We start from the raw sequence: 17,725 nt of genomic DNA, 5'->3' as shown, positions 1-17,725 counted from the left end.
TATTCTCTTTCCAAAATTACTCAAGTGAAATCACAATGAAGCAGGGCCCAGGTTCAACCAAAAACGATGGTCAGGATTCATCCACCTACAAGAGCTATGAGGCCACAGCAATTCTATTTCCTTTACCTAGAAGGAAACTAAATGTAGGGTGTGGGCTTCTCTGCTGGGGTTGACTTCAGAGTATCCACCCCAGTCTTACTAGTTCCTCATTGTTCTCAGATTTCTTCCTCTTCAATACTTATCTCAGCCTCCTTTATGCTCCCCATTTCTTTAAAGGCTCTTTTTGTCAGTGTCCTCTTTGTGTTCCTCAGGACAAATTTAAGTTTCCTGGTCAACGTGCCTGACCAATTGTGGCTGTAAAACAGAAGAAAGGAGGAGTCAGCAGCCCTGCTCACTGAGGAATAAGCTATTCATTTTACATCATTTTGTATCAGACCAAGCAGAAACATTAGATTTTCTCAAAGCCATCAAGGACCAAGCAGGGAAAACTTCTGGTACAGACCTACAGAGACACTGTGGTCCCAGTAGACTACAAAAGTACTGGAGGAGTTGCATGGGTTAGTGAGATATGCAGAGCTTTCAACCAAGGATATCCACTTCATAAAGGTAAACATCAGTTCCATTTAAATACCAAAGGGCTTCAGCTGCTCATGAAGAACATCTCTAATTATGCATCACAAGCCTGATAAATCCTCTGTCTGCTAATAGCAGAGATTCCTTGTTAACCAGATGGGTTTCTTTGGGTTTGAGGTCGTTCACTGGCACTTATGGGAAAGGCCCAGATGCTCTGATAGCCCCACAGTCCCTCCATGTCTGACACAGGAGGCACAGTGACACAGAAAGACCTGACAGGCATAGAGTTATTGCAGTATAGTGGGAGTTTCAGAAACAAGCCAAATACGAAGGAGTTGTAGAAGGCCAGAAGCTGAGCTTTAGTTAGTTCTCAACTCTGCCTACAACTTGCCCTACATCAAGCATCACATGAAATCAAATTCACTTTGAACAGTAGAAGAAAATTTTCATGTTGTAAGCTAAAAAGAGCCACATTCTAACACATTTCATTATCAGTTATCACTGTGTAGACACTAAGGAGAATAATTTGAGAAACTATTTTGTACATACACAGATATGTAAGGTTTCGAACTGTAAACATCACTGCTGTGAACAATGAACAAGCAATTGCTTTAGAAGAGAAATATATGTAAAACTGACTATATAAAGCAAGGGTCCCAAGGGTATAAGACAAGGGGCCTTGAAAGTAGAGGCCCCAAAATTATCCACACTAATGAATTATTAATAGTATAGAATTATTTAGCAGCCCAATGAAACTGTCCTCAATGATAGCACAGGATAAGCTATTTCCAAAGGATATACAACATATACAATGCATATACAAATGCTAATAACTCAGGAACCAGAACTGTATTGACCACCCTGACACCCATCCCTGCATTGCGTTATCATTTAAGGAAGCTATATTTTATTGTTTGGTCTAAGGTTCTGCAGATGGTCTTTGAAGATCTGGTTACCTGCCCCTGAGGACAGGTTATTCAATTCGGAAGTAATGAAAAAGCTAGAACTCCCTGTTCTCTGCATGTAGGATGAGAGGTAACAGCCTCAAGTTGCTGCAAGGGAGATTGAGACTGGATACTAGGAAAAATTTCTTCTCAGACATTGAAACAGGCTTCCCAGGGAGGTGGTGAATTTGCCATCCCGGGAAGCAATCAAGAACTGTGTAGATGTGGCACTTGGCTTGGTGGACTTGGTGGTGATGAGTTGATGGTTGGACTTGTTGATCTTAGTGGACTTTTCCAACCTTAAGAGTTTGGTGATTCTATACTATGCTCTGTTCACTCTTACACTTGGTGGGAGACCAAGGACAGCCAAGTGCAAGAAAACAGCAAGAAATCTGAAGGCACGTTCCTCAATATTAAGACGCTGCAAATGTATCAAGTCAGTGTGATTTAGGATTCACCCCAACAGTTCATTTATTCAACTTCGTGAGAAAGAGCTAATGACTTTATAAAAAATGATCAGAAGTCTTGTGCAACCACTAAGGAGTCAAGGAAAAGCAATTTCCTCAGGTGTGCTTTTTTTAAAGCCTTCCTGGTGCTAATGAAAGATTTGTCTCCTACTGTGTTGCTGAGAGATGCCTCTGCATGCCAAGACAGAAGTAACTGATGCAGAGCAGCAGATGGAAGAGAAGAAAGATGTGAATGGGAGAGAAATCAACAGAAGTGAGTGCTTGGTCTCAAAAGTTTTTATTACTTAGAGAGATCATCTCTAAGGTCCCTTCCAACTCACACGATACTATGATACTATGATGATGATCATGCAGGCAAAATCATCTAAGATTATCCCAACAGTGGGGCTGAAGGAGAAATAGTAAGCTGTAATTTTATTGGGCTTCTGTGTAGAAGTTGGTTTCGCTTTCAAGTGCAGAGTGAATCTTTATCAAATACTCTGTGCTGAATCAGCTTTCAGACCTCAGATTAAAATCTGACCTTCTGGTCAACCACACCTTGCTAGTTTATAGTTTGGCCAGCAAGAAGCAACTACTGTATTTTTTCCAAACGTGAAAGCATCTTGAGAGGTCAACTGTTACTGAGCAGAGTTCATAGATGAAGATATCAGAACAGAGGGAGAAGCTAAAAGTAAATAAATAACTATACACCATATTATACACCACAACCAGATCAACCTAACTACATGTTTACTTCTCATCTCAGTCGGTACCATAACAATGAGCTGATTTCATGAGGTGTGCTAAAAGAAAGCAACAATAGGCCATTCTTAGTGAGTTCTTCCACACTTGAATTACAGCTTCATCTGAGTTTACCATGGTCTGGGCTTTTGCTGACACACTGCACATTGCCATCAAGTGGAACAATAATACACTGCAAGTAGATGCATATACCATATGTCTTATAGGAATGAATGGAAAAGCAGGTGATACATTTGCTAGGAGATCACCCAACAAGGCTACTGCTATCTCTGGACAGATCTGGTGCAGTTCCCAGCACCTTTTGAAGCAGACACTTTAAAAGAATAACATATAGTTTTGACCAAAAACAAACAAAAAAAAGGCATACAACTAAAACCAGCAATGTGCAGACAAATGACACGCAAGCGGACACTAAACAGCAGAGCTACATGAGGACTGTCCCACAGCTACTACCTCGGATCTAGGCCTTTTTGCCAAGTTGTTTTGCAGCTTTCCTCCTTTTGAACTCTGCAATTTCTTCCGAGGGTAACCCATGAGCTTTACACCTGCAGTGAACAGGTAGGCCATTAGAGAAAGAATCAATTCAGTTTCATCTGCAATAAAGAACAGACCATACTGATGACTATGTGAAAATGTGTCTTCTAGTGCGAAGAGAGGAAAAAACTGTTGGGCCTTTGCCTTGACATATTGCACAGAGTGAAGTTAGTTAATTTAATTCTAACTGTCCTGAAGTTGCTGAGACAGGCACATTTTGTAATCGCTATAGCCAGGCATTTCCAAACTGCTCTTGACACATCCTAGATACCTCTCCCAGGATGAGATGAATGACTTTGTTGATCAAGGAGCTCAGATTAGATTTTGACTAGAGGGTTGCATCCTGGATCTTTTAGACAACACGAACCCTGAAGTAGGTTCCTCTGATTCCTCTGATCCTCCTTTAGTTCATCAAAAGGAAGAAAACCAAACTCCTATGAAGATCTTACTGTCTGCTTTTTGGGTGGTCTTGTGTGGAGCCAGGAGCTGGACTCAATGATCCTTAAGGGTCCCTTCCAACTCAGGATATTCTATGATTCTGTGGTCTTTTATTTGTTTAGTGTAGTTCCTCTCTCAGTACCTTTTGCTCCCACATGGGGTGTTGGCTTCAGTGATTCTTATCTCTCAGAGCTATGGACATATTTCCAAATGGAATTTCTATGTATATTTCTGTCCATTGAGACTGTCAGTTTTATCTGATAGCTTAGCACAGATTTTAACAGACCTTCTGGAGGGAAAAACAAATCAGTTTTCATCTCTTTCACCAGTTCTGTCTTATAAATTATTATCTTTGAGTCATAGAATCATTAAGGTTGGAAAGATCATGAAGATAATCAAGTCCAACGATCAACCCATCACCAACATGTCCACTAAACCATATGTATAACCACATTGTTCTCCTATGTCTTACTTAAATCCTCAACTTCTACAATATCTTTCCTTTTCATAGAAACACTTATTCCTATTTATAAACCTTCCTGTGAGTGCTGGAGCCTTCAGGAATGGGTCCTGAAGACAAGAAAGACCAAAGGACTTAATTCATATGAACTGAATGAGAAATAGCTTCTGGGAACATACAACTCTGGTGGGAACTGTCCCACTCCCTGCAACAGAGATATTTCCATTGGAACAGAAAATTTGGGGCTCTCTTCTGAGCCAGTGGAGGGAGATAGAAATTGCTGAATGAGAGAGTGTGTTTATCTTAAAGAAGATGTCTTTCACAGGGCAGAAGAGTAGCACCTGGAAATGCCCAAATCTCTACTTGACTCTAAAAGCTGTATAAGTTGCAAAGCTCAGAAGGAAATGGCTATGCCAGAGCTAGATTATTTACATTAGCTAAAATACTACCAGCTGGTCCAAGAGGAGGAACATTTGGACTCCAGCCCCTCTATGCAAGAAATGGCAAAATTCAGTCACACAGGGATAAGCGTGAGGAACTTATCCCTGGGATAACCCCACTGAACATCATCCATTGGGTGATGGGAGATGCTGTTGCCTGTCTCTGCAGAAGAGTGCAGCAGGTTGTGACCTACCAGAACGTCAAGACCTGACCAGGGTCTTTGTGGTCCAAACCCAATAATCAGATTTTCTAAGCTCTAACTCTAAACACTGTTTACGTATATATCAAATAAACTTTTGCTTATGAGTTGGACTTCACCCACAGAACAATAATAAGAAAGATCCAGTACAAAAAACACTGTTACATCTCCTGAACTTGTTAATGTCTGAGCAGCTGCGGACTGCTGATTCTGCATCCTCCATCCTGATCTCTTCTAACTCACCCTGTCTGAAATCATCTGTTATTTTTCTTATCATATGTTTATTTTTCTTTTCTTCCCTCCACCTTGTTTCTGAAGCTAGCAGGATCCAGCTAGCAGGTCCTACACTCCAACTCCCTGGATAGAATCTTCCTGAAACACTGGCACAGGCTGCCCAGAAAGGTGGTAGATGCTCCATCCCTGGAAACAATCAAGGTCAGACTGGATTGGTCTCTGAGCATCCTGATCGAGCTGTATGTGCCCCCATTTGTTGCAGGGAAGTTGAACCAGGTGGCCTTTAGAGGTCTCTTCTAACTTAAATGATTCTACAATTGCATGATGTTCACAGAGCATCATTGTGACTTGGCCACTCTGTACCCTTCACTAAGAGCAACTGTGCTCAAGTAGCCTCAAGACTTAAGTCATGAAGACGTCTTATCTGTCTTCTTTTCTTATTCCCATCTCATACAAAGTCTTGTACTGGAGCAAAACACATTCTACTGCCATGTATCTTGGGCAACTCATTACTTCTCAGCTCTGTGGTCCTGCTCCAGCCAACCCTGGGGCTTACAATGGGATTGATTTCCAGTTTCTCAATACTTATTCCTCTTATGTCATAGCAATGTCCTTCATAAAATAACTTTGTTCAGCGAAAGCATCCTCCCAGCCTGCCTAAGGGAGACAGGAGAAACTACCAGGCACATTTCAGCACATCTCAGCCATGTCTAGGGCCAGATCTCCATGCTAGAATGTGGTGGACAAAGACAGGTAAGTAGCAATCCATACAAATATCTGCAAAGGGAAAGGCAATGCATTGATTCACAATCAAAGGCTGCTACCTAAATTTTCTTCCTTTCTGAACACTTCATTTTGAGTTCCTTACAGCAATTCTTCAATATTCCAGAAGCCTCATCTTGCTCCTAAAGAGCCTGTTTAAATAGATAGCTAAAGCAACTACACTCCAAGTCACAGAGTCTTGTTCAAAGGGAGAGGAGTCACTGGCTTTCTTTACCTTTCCCTCTTTAAAAACAATCAGAATTCAGATAAAAATGTTTCTTTCTCACCTGTTTATGGCTTAGCTGCGGCCAGAACATTCCTTTTTCTTCATTTTTGCTGTTGTATTATTGGGGGTCTAGAAATAATTTTAGAAGCAAACACTGACTGTGAAGGAAAAATAATAAATCTATCCTGACATCGGGGTGGTCAAGACTCTGAGACAGAATGTGCTTTGATTTCCCCAAATAACTTATCTTATATTCTATATAAAGTTTGTTTATGAAATCTTGTGATGCTGTTGTATAAGTCCAGCCATGTAAGGACAGCATTTCTTCTTTTCTACTGCTGCTGCTTGCTCTGCAAGCTCTTTCTTTCAAGTTTAAATATGTATTGGGTAAAAAACTTCAAGTGGGGTCCGGAATGGAAATCCTTCCACTTGCCCCCCAAGGAGATACATCAGCAGCAACAAGAAGGATTCCCCACTGATCCTCTCCCATCAGATTGCCTCCATGTAGAGGCAGAATGAGAGAGCTTTCTGTTGGGTAGAGTAAGAAGCCATGTCGTCCTCATGGATATCTTTTTCTTCATGGAGGGCTGTTTCCCATCTGGTATTTGGAATGGGATTCTTTGAGCATCCTCCACTGCTTCTCACTCATATCATATTCAATTAAATTCTTGGTGCTTCCTCCAAGGCTGATCCTCCCGTATGGGAAGATGGGAAAGTCCCAAAGCTGTCTCCAATTCCTGCCTGCATCTTCATGACAACCTGATGATCTTGAAGGTCTTTTTCAACCTGAGCAACTCTATGATTCTATTCATTTTTTAGTGATTTCTCACTTCACATCGTGCTTAGTACTTATGATGGACTGGTTGCTCTATGGGTTCTTCCAGGCTTAAGAACTTCAACATGATTTCATACAAGAGCAGAACTGTGTTTGATGCCAGCAATGCAAAACACCTGTATGTTCTTTCCCTAGTCAGTGTGTTCATGGTTAAAAACCCTTGAGAGGATCTATGGTCTATATCCAATATCTGAATTATACATACATATATAAAATGTAATGTATTATAATATAATATATATATATAATATACATATAATATTATATATATAATAATTTAATATATATATTAAATAGTACCAATAGGAGAATATATAATTTAAGGATCAGAAGAGATAGCTATCAGGGAAGCTGTAGGAATTTGCCTTGGAGCAAGGAAAGGACCAAGGAGCCTATTTCACTGCCTCTGCTGCTTTATGGGGGAGGTTAACCCTCAAAGAGAAAAATCTGGAGTAGGAAGCAGCACTACAGTCTGGATATTAAACCTTCACTTTCCCTATGTCCCTATATGCCTGTGTCCTGGGACACTGATTAACATGAACCCATTTCTCATACAAACAGTAGGTGAACTGGTTTCTTACTTGACTCCCAGTAAGCTTTTTACTTCTGAAAACAGATACACAGACCCTCTGTAGCTTGACATACGGTTGAGTTTATGAATTGCCTCTTCGTTCATTGGATTTTATGCATGGTTGGAAGAAAGTAGAGGCGGTAAGAAGCATATTAGGAACTTTAATGGAACTTATTTTCTTCTTAATTAAAATGCATTATATCCTATGTGAGCAATGTCACCTGCAGCGCCTGGCTGTTAAGAGTTATGTGTGTTTATCTGAACCTCCTTACACAATTGCAGACATATTAAGGCCTCGTGCTGACAATGGAATTCAATGATTGTGTTCCAATTAATGCTTCCATAAGACTGTAATTGGGATTAAACAGAGAAGTTGGTGAATATCAATTAAATTCAAATTATGTAGATGCAGTAATGGTTCCTTTGTTAGTCATTTGGTTATGGCTTGAGGTTTATTACTAGACAGCCAGATATATTCTCTCACTAATTTCAACAATACCAGAAGGAATTGTTTTCGCAGTATTTTATGGGACTATTATTATTAATGAAGTCACGTAGTTAAATATCCTCCCATGTTTTAACATGTGCTGAAGTTTGGCTTCTAGCCTGCATTATATGCAGGCTCACCTATGCAAGCTTGGGATAGTCTTCCAGACCTAGGCATGCCAAGACTACAAGTGCACTAATAGTTTGAAGTAGGTTAATGAAGCTTGGATGATCCCTAGAGATCTATGAACAGTGATATGAGCTATCTGACCGTAGATCTGCACATGACTGCCCACCAGAGCTAGAAAATTGGCTTCACGTATATCGGGAAATCTTCCTGCCAAGGTCTGGGCTTTCAGCTCTATTTGGTTGATGAGTTCTATATCATGGGATATAAATTTAACACTTTCTAGATGTTACACTGGAGTGTAGGCCTGAAATACTCTGTATTTCACACAGTATTTTAATGGACAAAAATCACAGATTTGTGTCAGCAAGAAGCACTAAGAGACCATAAGTGAGACTAAGTCCATCAAGCTGTCCAGGTTCATATGATAACTCATGGGATCAGACACATCCATTTTTATGAAGACAGTCAGTCTTCCTACAATTACTCTGAGCCCTTTCTCCACACAGCAATTCCATCCCAAGGATTTGAACCTTAAATCCATGGCCCCCAGACCTGCCCTTCCATAGTACAGACATGAGACCAATCCTAATTTATTAACCTTCTCTTAGCAAGTACAAACTCTCAGCAAGACCACCACAACTGCCTGTCTGACAAAGTCTAGGCCACTCAAGTTGTAAAATAAAGCATGAGACACAGGCAGTTGACATTTTTATCTCTTAACTGTCTGGGGAAAGCACACATCAGCAGTCAAGATAAACCAGTTGACATATGGGAAAGTGTGAAGCCATATAGTTCAATTTAATTCTGCTTTGTGAAATTCCTCAGAGCATACAGTGTGTGAAATACCCTCATCCAGCTTTGTGGGCACTCATTACTTTTCAGAGCAGTAGGCATCAGGAATTAAGGACAAGTTCAAGCAAAATATCTCTCCAGAGTGCCAAGCAGATTACATTAAAATAGACATTACAGGCTCATTTGGGTAAAGGGATTTTCCTAGCCCAGAAGCTTTAGATTTACACTGGAGCAAATCCCCTTTCCTTGTTGTTCAGTACTTCATGACCTGTGGTGGTCAAAGTCAAGAGTTCAGACAGAAGGCCAAAACTGTGAGTTGAAAGTCTGCAGGTCACTGCTCAAAGGAGTGTTACTTGCTTTTGTGAGCCATGATGATGAATGAAGCGATGAGGAATGCATTCCTCACTCATACAAACAGAAGTAGAAAATCTGCTGATCCCAGAAGTTATGAAGGATCAGGTTGAACAAGACCTTGTGGAAAAGAAAGATCTAAACAGGAGTTACTTCAGGATAAGGTGTAAAGATGAACAGAAGAGATAGAAGAAGATTCCTTATCCCAAAAGTCTACAGATGAGGAAATTCAGGAGAATATCAAGCAGTGGCTTGAAACCACCATACTGACCAAGACATAGCTATAACAGAGAAATAACAATCAACCTCTAATAAACTGGCATAAATGTTGAACCTCAAGACAAGGCTGGAAGTTAGGACACCGTGTCTGAAGTGCCTGTACATGAGGCAATTTTCATGTACTTGCTTTTCTCCTGCAGGACCGAGCTTTCATTTTGAACCCTTAAATTCATTTAAGGACAGGTTCAGTTTCATTTAACTTTGATTTTCCCTCTGATTATTTCTACATTCATTCAGCTACTGTGGAGACAGAAATAGCACAAAAGAACAGTGAAGATCAGGATACGAGGATGCTCAAAACCCCTCGATCTTGGGTGTGTAGGACATTTTTTTCTCCTCGTCATATTGCCCCCATCCTCAACATCCCAGACCTGATATATTTGTCACCGTTTAAAACTTGCATTTAAAAACAGCTCTAATCTGCATAAATCTGACCAGATACAGGCTTGTATTTCCAGATGACTTTTTGAGGGCTGTCAACAGTCAACAGAGGCCTGACAATTGACTTTAAGACGGTAAAGCTGAGGAGAACTTAGCAGATGTAGTACTTCCTTGGTAGCATGGAGAGAAAATTCACTTTAGCAATCTGGCAAGTGTCCTCCAAGTTTTGTATTTCTCATGAAAAATGCATCGAGCATATCAGCACACATTAATCAATAGCTCATTTCATCAAATATTAACAATAAAATGCTTCCAAGTATAAGGCATATTGTGAATCTTTCAAACTTCTCTTCCAGTCACCTACTGTCTTCCAACCTGACACTCAAATACCTTAAAAGATATGACCCAAAATACTATTAATTTCATGTTACCCCAAGAAAACTCTGCTAGCAATTCGTATGCATGGGCTGTCCTGAATGCAACTGTCCAGTAGTTAAATGCTATCTGAAAAGGGAGATTAATGCCCTTTCCATTTTACTAAGAGGAAATGAGGCAAAACTTAGAAAAAGATTACTCAAGAGATGTTAGAATTGAAATAAAAACATACACTACTTGCTGTCAGACACTGCAGGACCTCTTTACAGTCAACAAGCATCTTTCAAGTGCAACTTATCATATTCCAATGTAGAAGTTCAAGCAGGCCAGTCTACTTACACTCTGCCAGCATGTATTTCTCTCTGTTGACTATAAAGAGAGTCAAGCTTGAGTAATTCCAATGTGGGTGACTACACTGTTCTTGTCAAACAAATCATACTCCCAGTTTTCACAACCTGACCACAACATCATTTCTAGGCACTCAGCATATGACAGCTGAGCAGGGACACTCAATCTGCAAAGTCAGGTATGGCAGAACTTCAAGATGGCTGAATGAGTTATGCTCATCCCCTCTTGCATGGAGGCGACATCATTAAGTCTTTAATTGCATAATGTTGCAATTATCATTATAATTACATATCTCTAAAACGAAATATGTTCTTACGGTTTGGTTGAAATGAACAGTGCTGCAGGGAATAAATGTGTTTGCAATGAAACTAGTGTTTTCTGGAGGAGTTTGATGGAATGAGAGAAAAATCTGAGTGTCACAGACATAGACACTGGGTAGGAGGGGCATTTAGGAAGGAGTTGCCTGATGCTCCATTTCTAATGGACTGCAGGGTAAAAGCAACAAGCTCCCATGAGACTTTCTGGGAGCTGTGATTCAGGAGAAGTATTGAAACACCTGCACCACTCCAGGGTCCCAGTGCTATGCCTGAGAACACATACATCACCTAAGACAAAGGATGCAATAACCTTGCAAACAGACACCAGAGGCAGTTATTCAAACAGTTAGCTCCAACAGTGACCTTTTCATGAATATAATGGGAAGTGATTAAATCACGCTTACCCTGGCTTTATTTCAGGAGGTTTAGGTAAGGGCTTCAGAAATCCTCTTTTCCCAACCAGCCAATATGTGTCTTCTACTCCTTTACCCTAAAGTAAAAACAAAAGTTCAGATAAAGAACAGTTTTTGGACCACCCTCTGTTCAATACATTCTGAGGGCTTCACGTATTTCCAGAGACAGAAAATAGCAGGAAGTCTTTTGCACTTCTTTGCAGGGAGAATTTTAGTTCCACTGCCTTTAAAAAACAGACCTTGTTCAAACTGCCACATACAAATGACCTTCTCTAATCAGGGTCATTGAAACTACACAGTTTAATAGAATTGAGGATCTCTAGTCATCTTATTTTGCAGCACTGGCATCAGTGATAGAGATTTCACAACTGCTTGAGGGCTGAATATCAGAACAGTCACTTCCTTTCCCTACATCAATAATTTAGCTTTTAAAGTGAGATGCATCTGTTACAACTCAGCCAACTATATCAGAGCCAACCATCCCTGTCTGGAGCCAGTGCTGTAAAACAGACACTTTTGGGGTGACATTTATCTTCACAAAAACTGGACACAGAAAGTAAGTCAGATTAATAATTTCCTGAAGTGCCATTTTCTCTTCACTGACTATGCAAAGGCTTCTTTCTATTAACTAAACCTGGAGTGATTACCTCAGATATCCCATTGCCACCATATGAACTTGGGTGACAAAATACTTCTTTGATAGCAAAGATTGTTGTGAGACCTGGGAACATAATCATACCTCCTATTGTAGATGTTTAAGGTAAGCCAAACTACTTTTTTCTAGTGAATTTCTAAGAAGATAAGTGATGTTTTGTTTCGTTTTGTGGTATTTTATTTAGTGATGAATTATTGTGTCTGGTTTAGGCACTGTGAAAATTAGCAGCTTTTGTCAAGGCTGAATTAAATAGAGTCCTAAACACTGAGAGTATTTCTGGCTGAAAAGTAGTGAAGTTGTGAGTGATAGAAGATATTATTGTGATATTGAAATCCTCATTTCACATGGTGATACGCTGCTCAACGGAGTAAGGTCCTCTCTTTGTCCCTTAAAGGCAAGTGGAGTATACAAAGTCATACAAATGTTTGTAAACCTGCACAGCATGGATGCAAGTCAGCAGGTAACCTTTAGTCATCATGAGAAACGTGACAGCACTTCTAGCGTCCTCTGAGTTGTTCTGCATGTCCACCTTGGAAGGATGCTGCACTTGTATCTACAGATCTCATTGAAGGTATACTGCTCAAGTGGAGGTGCATACAGACATTGACTTTAGAGAAATGAGCCTTCCTCATATGAGACTTTTCCACAAACTCCTTACAATTTTGTGAGTCTCTTGTCATTATATAATGCATCCAAAAAACAACAGCAACAAAAACACCACCCTGAGTTTTAGAACTATGGATTATTCTAATACACATGTCCATCTCCTCTTCCATGTGGCATTTATCAACCTAAGCTCTTTCTGAATGAGGAATGCAGTGGCTTCATACCATGAACATTCGTCCTTCTTTCTGACACTGTTTTACACTCCTCTGATAACCACTGAAAGGCTGCTAAATTCAACTCAGGACTTCATTCTCCTGTGGAATCTGCCCTAAACATGAGCAATCCTATTGCAAAGAGTGGCTCTTTGTTATGTATGTGTTATGACTCAAAGACAATGTTAAGGTGAGAAAGGGTGATTGCACTTGACTGAATATTCAGAGTTTGATATCATGCAGAGCCCTGTGTGGCAGAAGCTGGAAGGCTATGAATTTTGGTATTTGATATGTGGTTTAGATAAACTCCCATTATAAGTTCCAGAAACAACAGGAAAAATAAAAAGCTTTGGAAAAAACTTTTGCCTTTCCATTCATCCTCTACACCAGGAATCTTCTCATGGTAGAGGATTTCAGATGGCAATGGCATTGTTCAGTGCTTTCCCTTTTATTACTTAAACGTTCCAACAGCTTTCTCTCCTGATTTATAGAATGAATAGATACAGAGCATACATCTGTTTGCATGATAGAACAATTTTTTCCATGGTCCTTCAAGAATTACCTCATGTATTGAACCAACTGACGGGGATCATTTAGGAAGGATTGTGTGGAAGCGTGATGGATGAAGGCCAAAGAAGAACATATTATGAAAATTCCTTAAGCAACAAAATTCCCTCATGAAGCATTTCACACAGACCAGGCCTTCTTACCTTCAGTTCTGTTTTTCCCCTAGGAATGATTTCATAACCTTCATTTAGAGATCGAAGTGTATCCACCGTACTTTGGCTGACATGAATTCTGTAAGCTGAGAACAGAAAGCCAAACAGCTGGATCACTGCACTGCACACACACTCTGAATCTACACTACTTCATATTGGCAAGGAAAACTTCTCCAGGCCTTGTTGGTGTGCTGTGGTTTTATGGTGTAGAGTACAATGGTGATGGATTGGAACCTTCCAGGGAAGGCTGTAACAAGTACAGGGTGAGAGGAGATCTACACTGGGGACTTCTTTGGGAAGGACAACAAATACACTAAGCATGGGAAGCCTTGCTCCTCATAAAGATGAGAAGTGCCATTTGAGCAACATGGCTGACTGGAATGCAAAATGTCATTATTCGTATCTTTTGCCCCAGTGTAAAACTAAGCAGCAAGAGAAATAATTGACTGAAGTTCTGCTCCAGACAGTGAGCATCATTTGAAAAACAGGTGTTGGGATTAAGAGCAGAGAGGTGGGGTTTGCAATGAGACAGAATGGTAATGCGGCTGTACATGTAGATCCGTCTGGATTTTTCAGTAATTGATTCCACCCAGAGCTGCTGTTAACATTTTAACAACGAAAATGGCAAAGGCAAAGATCTTTATCAAATTCCCATCTCCCCAATTTGTTTTGCAGCCACTGCTGGAACTCACTGAGATTCATTGCTGTGCTATTGTTGCGAACAAGCCTGGAAACATTTCCAAACTACTTTCCCCAAAGCAATTTAATTGTTGATGTTCTTAAGGTCTTTTTTTTCCAGTGTTTCAATCTCGTTCTGTTTCCCCTATGAAGAATGTTGGGTTTGTTTTTTCCCAGAATAATTAGAAAAAAAGAATATCAGTTAAAAGGAACTGATGCAGATGAATATCGCACTGCTCTTTGCTGCACTTAGTGTAGCAGTAAGTTACAGTCTACCTATCGGTGTGAAGGAGCTGGCTGAGGTGGTTGCTGAGCCGCTCTCCATCATATTTGAGAAGTCGTGGCTGTCAGGTGAGGTCCTGGATGATTGGAGGAAGGGTCACGTCACTCCCATTTACAAGAAGGGGAGCAGGGAGGACCCGGGTAACTACAGGCCGGTGAGTCTCACCTCCGTGCCTGGGAAGATCATGGAACAGATCCTCCTGGACAACATGCTTGATCACATAAAGAACGAGCACGTGATCCTAGACAGCCAGCATGGCTTCACCAGGGGAAGGTCATGCTTAACTAATCTTGTGGCCTTCTATGATGGAGTGACGGCGTCGGTGGACGAAGGGAAGGCGACCGATGTCATTTACCTGGACCTGAGCAAGGCCTTTGACATGGTCCCCCATCACATCCTCATCTCCAAATTGGAGGGAAGTGGATTTGATGGGTGGACAACTAGATGGATAAGCAATTGGTTGAAAGGCCGCAGACAGAGGGTGGTGGTCAATGGCTCTATGTCCAGGTGGAGGCCGGTAACGAGCGGTGTCCCTCAAGGGTCTGTCTTGGGACCAGTGCTCTTTAACATCTTTATTAATGACATCGATGAGGGAATGGAGTGCACCCTCAGCAAGTTTGCTGATGACACCAAGCTGAGTGGTGCAGTTGATACGGTGGAGGGAACGGATGCCATTCAGAGGGACCTTGACAGGCTGGAAAGCTGGGCTCGGGTGAACCTAATGAGGTTCAACACGGCAAAGTGCAAGGTTTTGCACTTGGGCTGGAAGAACCCCAGGCACTTGTACAGGCTGGGAGGAGTTGTCCTTGAGAGCAGCTCGGCAGAGAAAGACCTAGGGGTCCTAATAGATGAGAAACTTAACATGAGCCAGCAGTGCGCTCTGGCAGCCCGGAAGGCAAATGGGATCCTGGGCTCCATCAGGAGAGGGGTGGTCAGCAGGGATAGGGAGGTGATAGTCCCTCTCTACTCTGCTCTTGTGAGGCCCCATCTGGAGTACTGTGTCCAGGTGTGGAGCCCTCAGTACAAAAAAGATATGGAGATTTTGGAAAGGGTCCAGAGGAGGGCCACGAAGATGATCAGGGGGCTGGAGTACCTCCCCTATGAGGACAGGCTGAGGGAGTTGGGTTTGTTCAGCCTGGAGAAGAGAAGGTTGCGGGGTGACCTCATTGCAGCCTTTCAATACCTGAAGGGAACTTACTCCCAGGAGGGGAGCAAACTCTTCGAAAGGGCTGATAACAGCAGGACTAGGGGAAATGGTTTTAAGTTAAAAGAGGGAAGATTTAGGTTGGATGTTAGGGGGAAGTTCTTTACTAGGAGAGTGGTTAGGTCCTGGAACAGGCTGCCCAGGGAGGTTGTGGATGCCCCGTCCTTGGAGGTGTTCAAGGCCAGGTTGGACGGGGCTCTGGGCAACCTGATCTAGTAAAGGCGTATGTTTGGTGGCCCTGCTAGGCAGGGGTGTTGGAACTACATGATCCTTGAGGTCCCTTCCAACCCGGGTGATTCTGTGATTCTGTGATTCTGTGTATCTGTACAGGTTTCTGCTAGTATACAAAGATCTTCTTGTATCTGAAGTGCTGGCAGTTTCCAGTCTTAGTGAGACTTTGCATTTCTAAGGTTCTAAGCCTTGCAAATCTTCACGTTTAAGTTTAATTTAATTGTTAGCCCTGATTAGTGTAGTTGAAATCACTGGGAATAGAAATGTGATGGTTATATGACAGAAACAGAAAACTTGTCATGTTACATACATACTGCAGAGTAATTTTATCATGACCATTCCTCAAGATTTCAGGCTTAAATATCACAGTTTTTCTATAGTTTGTGGAGTATATATATTAGCCAGTCTATTAGAACTGTTGAAAATATCAAGAGGGAGACCAGAGAAGAGCAAAGGTTAAAATACACAGGATATTCTGCCTTTGGAAATCAACTTGTACTGATGGACTGAACATCAAAAGCGAATTCAAAACTCTTCCTGGGCTCGGAGCATGCTGTCCACTGTATCATCCACAGTTCATCCACCATGGCTTACAGATCTATGCTTCAGTCAAGGACTCAACAGAAAGCAAATCTGTTTATGAATATGACTGAAACACAGATAAATGCTCCTCTCCCATCACCACTTTTCCATGCTTAAATGCCTCCATCTATGGGACAATAAGAAACATCTGTGATGTAGTGTTGCATTATCATCTACAGACATTGGTTCTAGGAGTGAAGACTTGGCTTCTATAACTTGAAGCCATTGGAGAATTAAGGCAAGAACTTAGTTGAAACATTAGCATCAACTCATCAAGAAAGACATGAAGAATACTCAGAGGAGAAGGGAACCTTAAGGATTTTGATGGGACCTACCAATACTTGGTCAGAGTTTCTATTGCTGATAAATGAAGCTCTCACAAAATACACCAGTAAATCCCCCCCAGATTGCAGGGCAGCATCATCTGTGGTCTGCTGTTCTCTGTCATGATAGAATCATAGATTCATAGGATATCCCAAGCTAGAAGGGACTTACAAGGATCATTGAGCCCAATTCTTGGCTCCACATAGGACCATCCAAAACTCAAATCCTATTTCTGATAACATTGTCCAACCACTTCTTGAACTCCAACAGCTGGGTGCCATGACCACTGCCTCGGGGAAAGCAGTGCCTATATTTCCTTCCCCACTTGCCTCATACTAGCCATGGCAGGTAGGTGCATTATTATACTGCACGAGAACAGCTCTGAATTAAGGGTCCTCAGAAGTCTGAAAGCAAGATACAACCCCAATCTATAGCAAGACTCATGTTCATTTTAGATGATAGAATCCAAATCAGAAGACTGTAGCTGCAATGCAGGGTGTGAATCACATTGGTTACTGGACCAGATTAAACATTCTTTTGAGATTTTACAGGGAAAAGAGGATTAAAACTAAATGATCTCTGTCTTAAATATTGGCCTCCGAAGGCTTCAGGCTGCTTTTAATTTTGTTTTTGGACTTGACCTTTTCTTGAGAGCTGACTGAGTTACAATTCCTGTAACTTAAGATACATATTTCTTTATCTCCTTCCAGAAGGAGGTCACAGTGAAGTGGGGATCTGCCTCTTCTCGCAGGTAAGTATTGATGGGGCAAGAGATTATGGCCTCAAATTGCGCCAGAGAAGGTTCAGTTTGGACATTAGGAAAAATTTCTTCTAAGAAAGAGTGGTCAAGCATTGGAACAGGCTGCCCAGGGAAGTATTGGAGTTAGTGTTCCTGGAGGTTTTCCAGAGCCTTGTAGATGTGGCACTGAGGGAC

General features: G+C 41.3%; 1 protein-coding gene across 1 annotated transcript in view; it reads right to left on the bottom strand.

The window, feature by feature from the left end:
* Positions 1 to 215: 215 nt before the first annotated feature.
* The window catches only part of GUCY2F (guanylate cyclase 2F, retinal), a 43,788-nt gene continuing 26,278 nt past the window's right edge, over positions 216 to 17,725 (bottom strand). The window contains exons 16-18 of the mRNA XM_072356782.1: positions 13,481 to 13,575; positions 11,289 to 11,374; positions 216 to 354 (exon numbers count right to left, since the gene is read on the bottom strand). Coding sequence (XP_072212883.1) covers positions 216 to 354; positions 11,289 to 11,374; positions 13,481 to 13,575 — 320 coding nt within the window. The remainder of the gene's footprint in view (positions 355 to 11,288; positions 11,375 to 13,480; positions 13,576 to 17,725) is intronic.

This window comes from Excalfactoria chinensis, chromosome 1 (assembly GCF_039878825.1).
Source record: "Excalfactoria chinensis isolate bCotChi1 chromosome 1, bCotChi1.hap2, whole genome shotgun sequence".
NCBI lineage: Eukaryota > Metazoa > Chordata > Aves > Galliformes > Phasianidae > Excalfactoria > Excalfactoria chinensis.
Note: the sequence above shows the minus strand (reverse complement) of the source record. Positions and strands in the feature narration are given on the sequence as shown.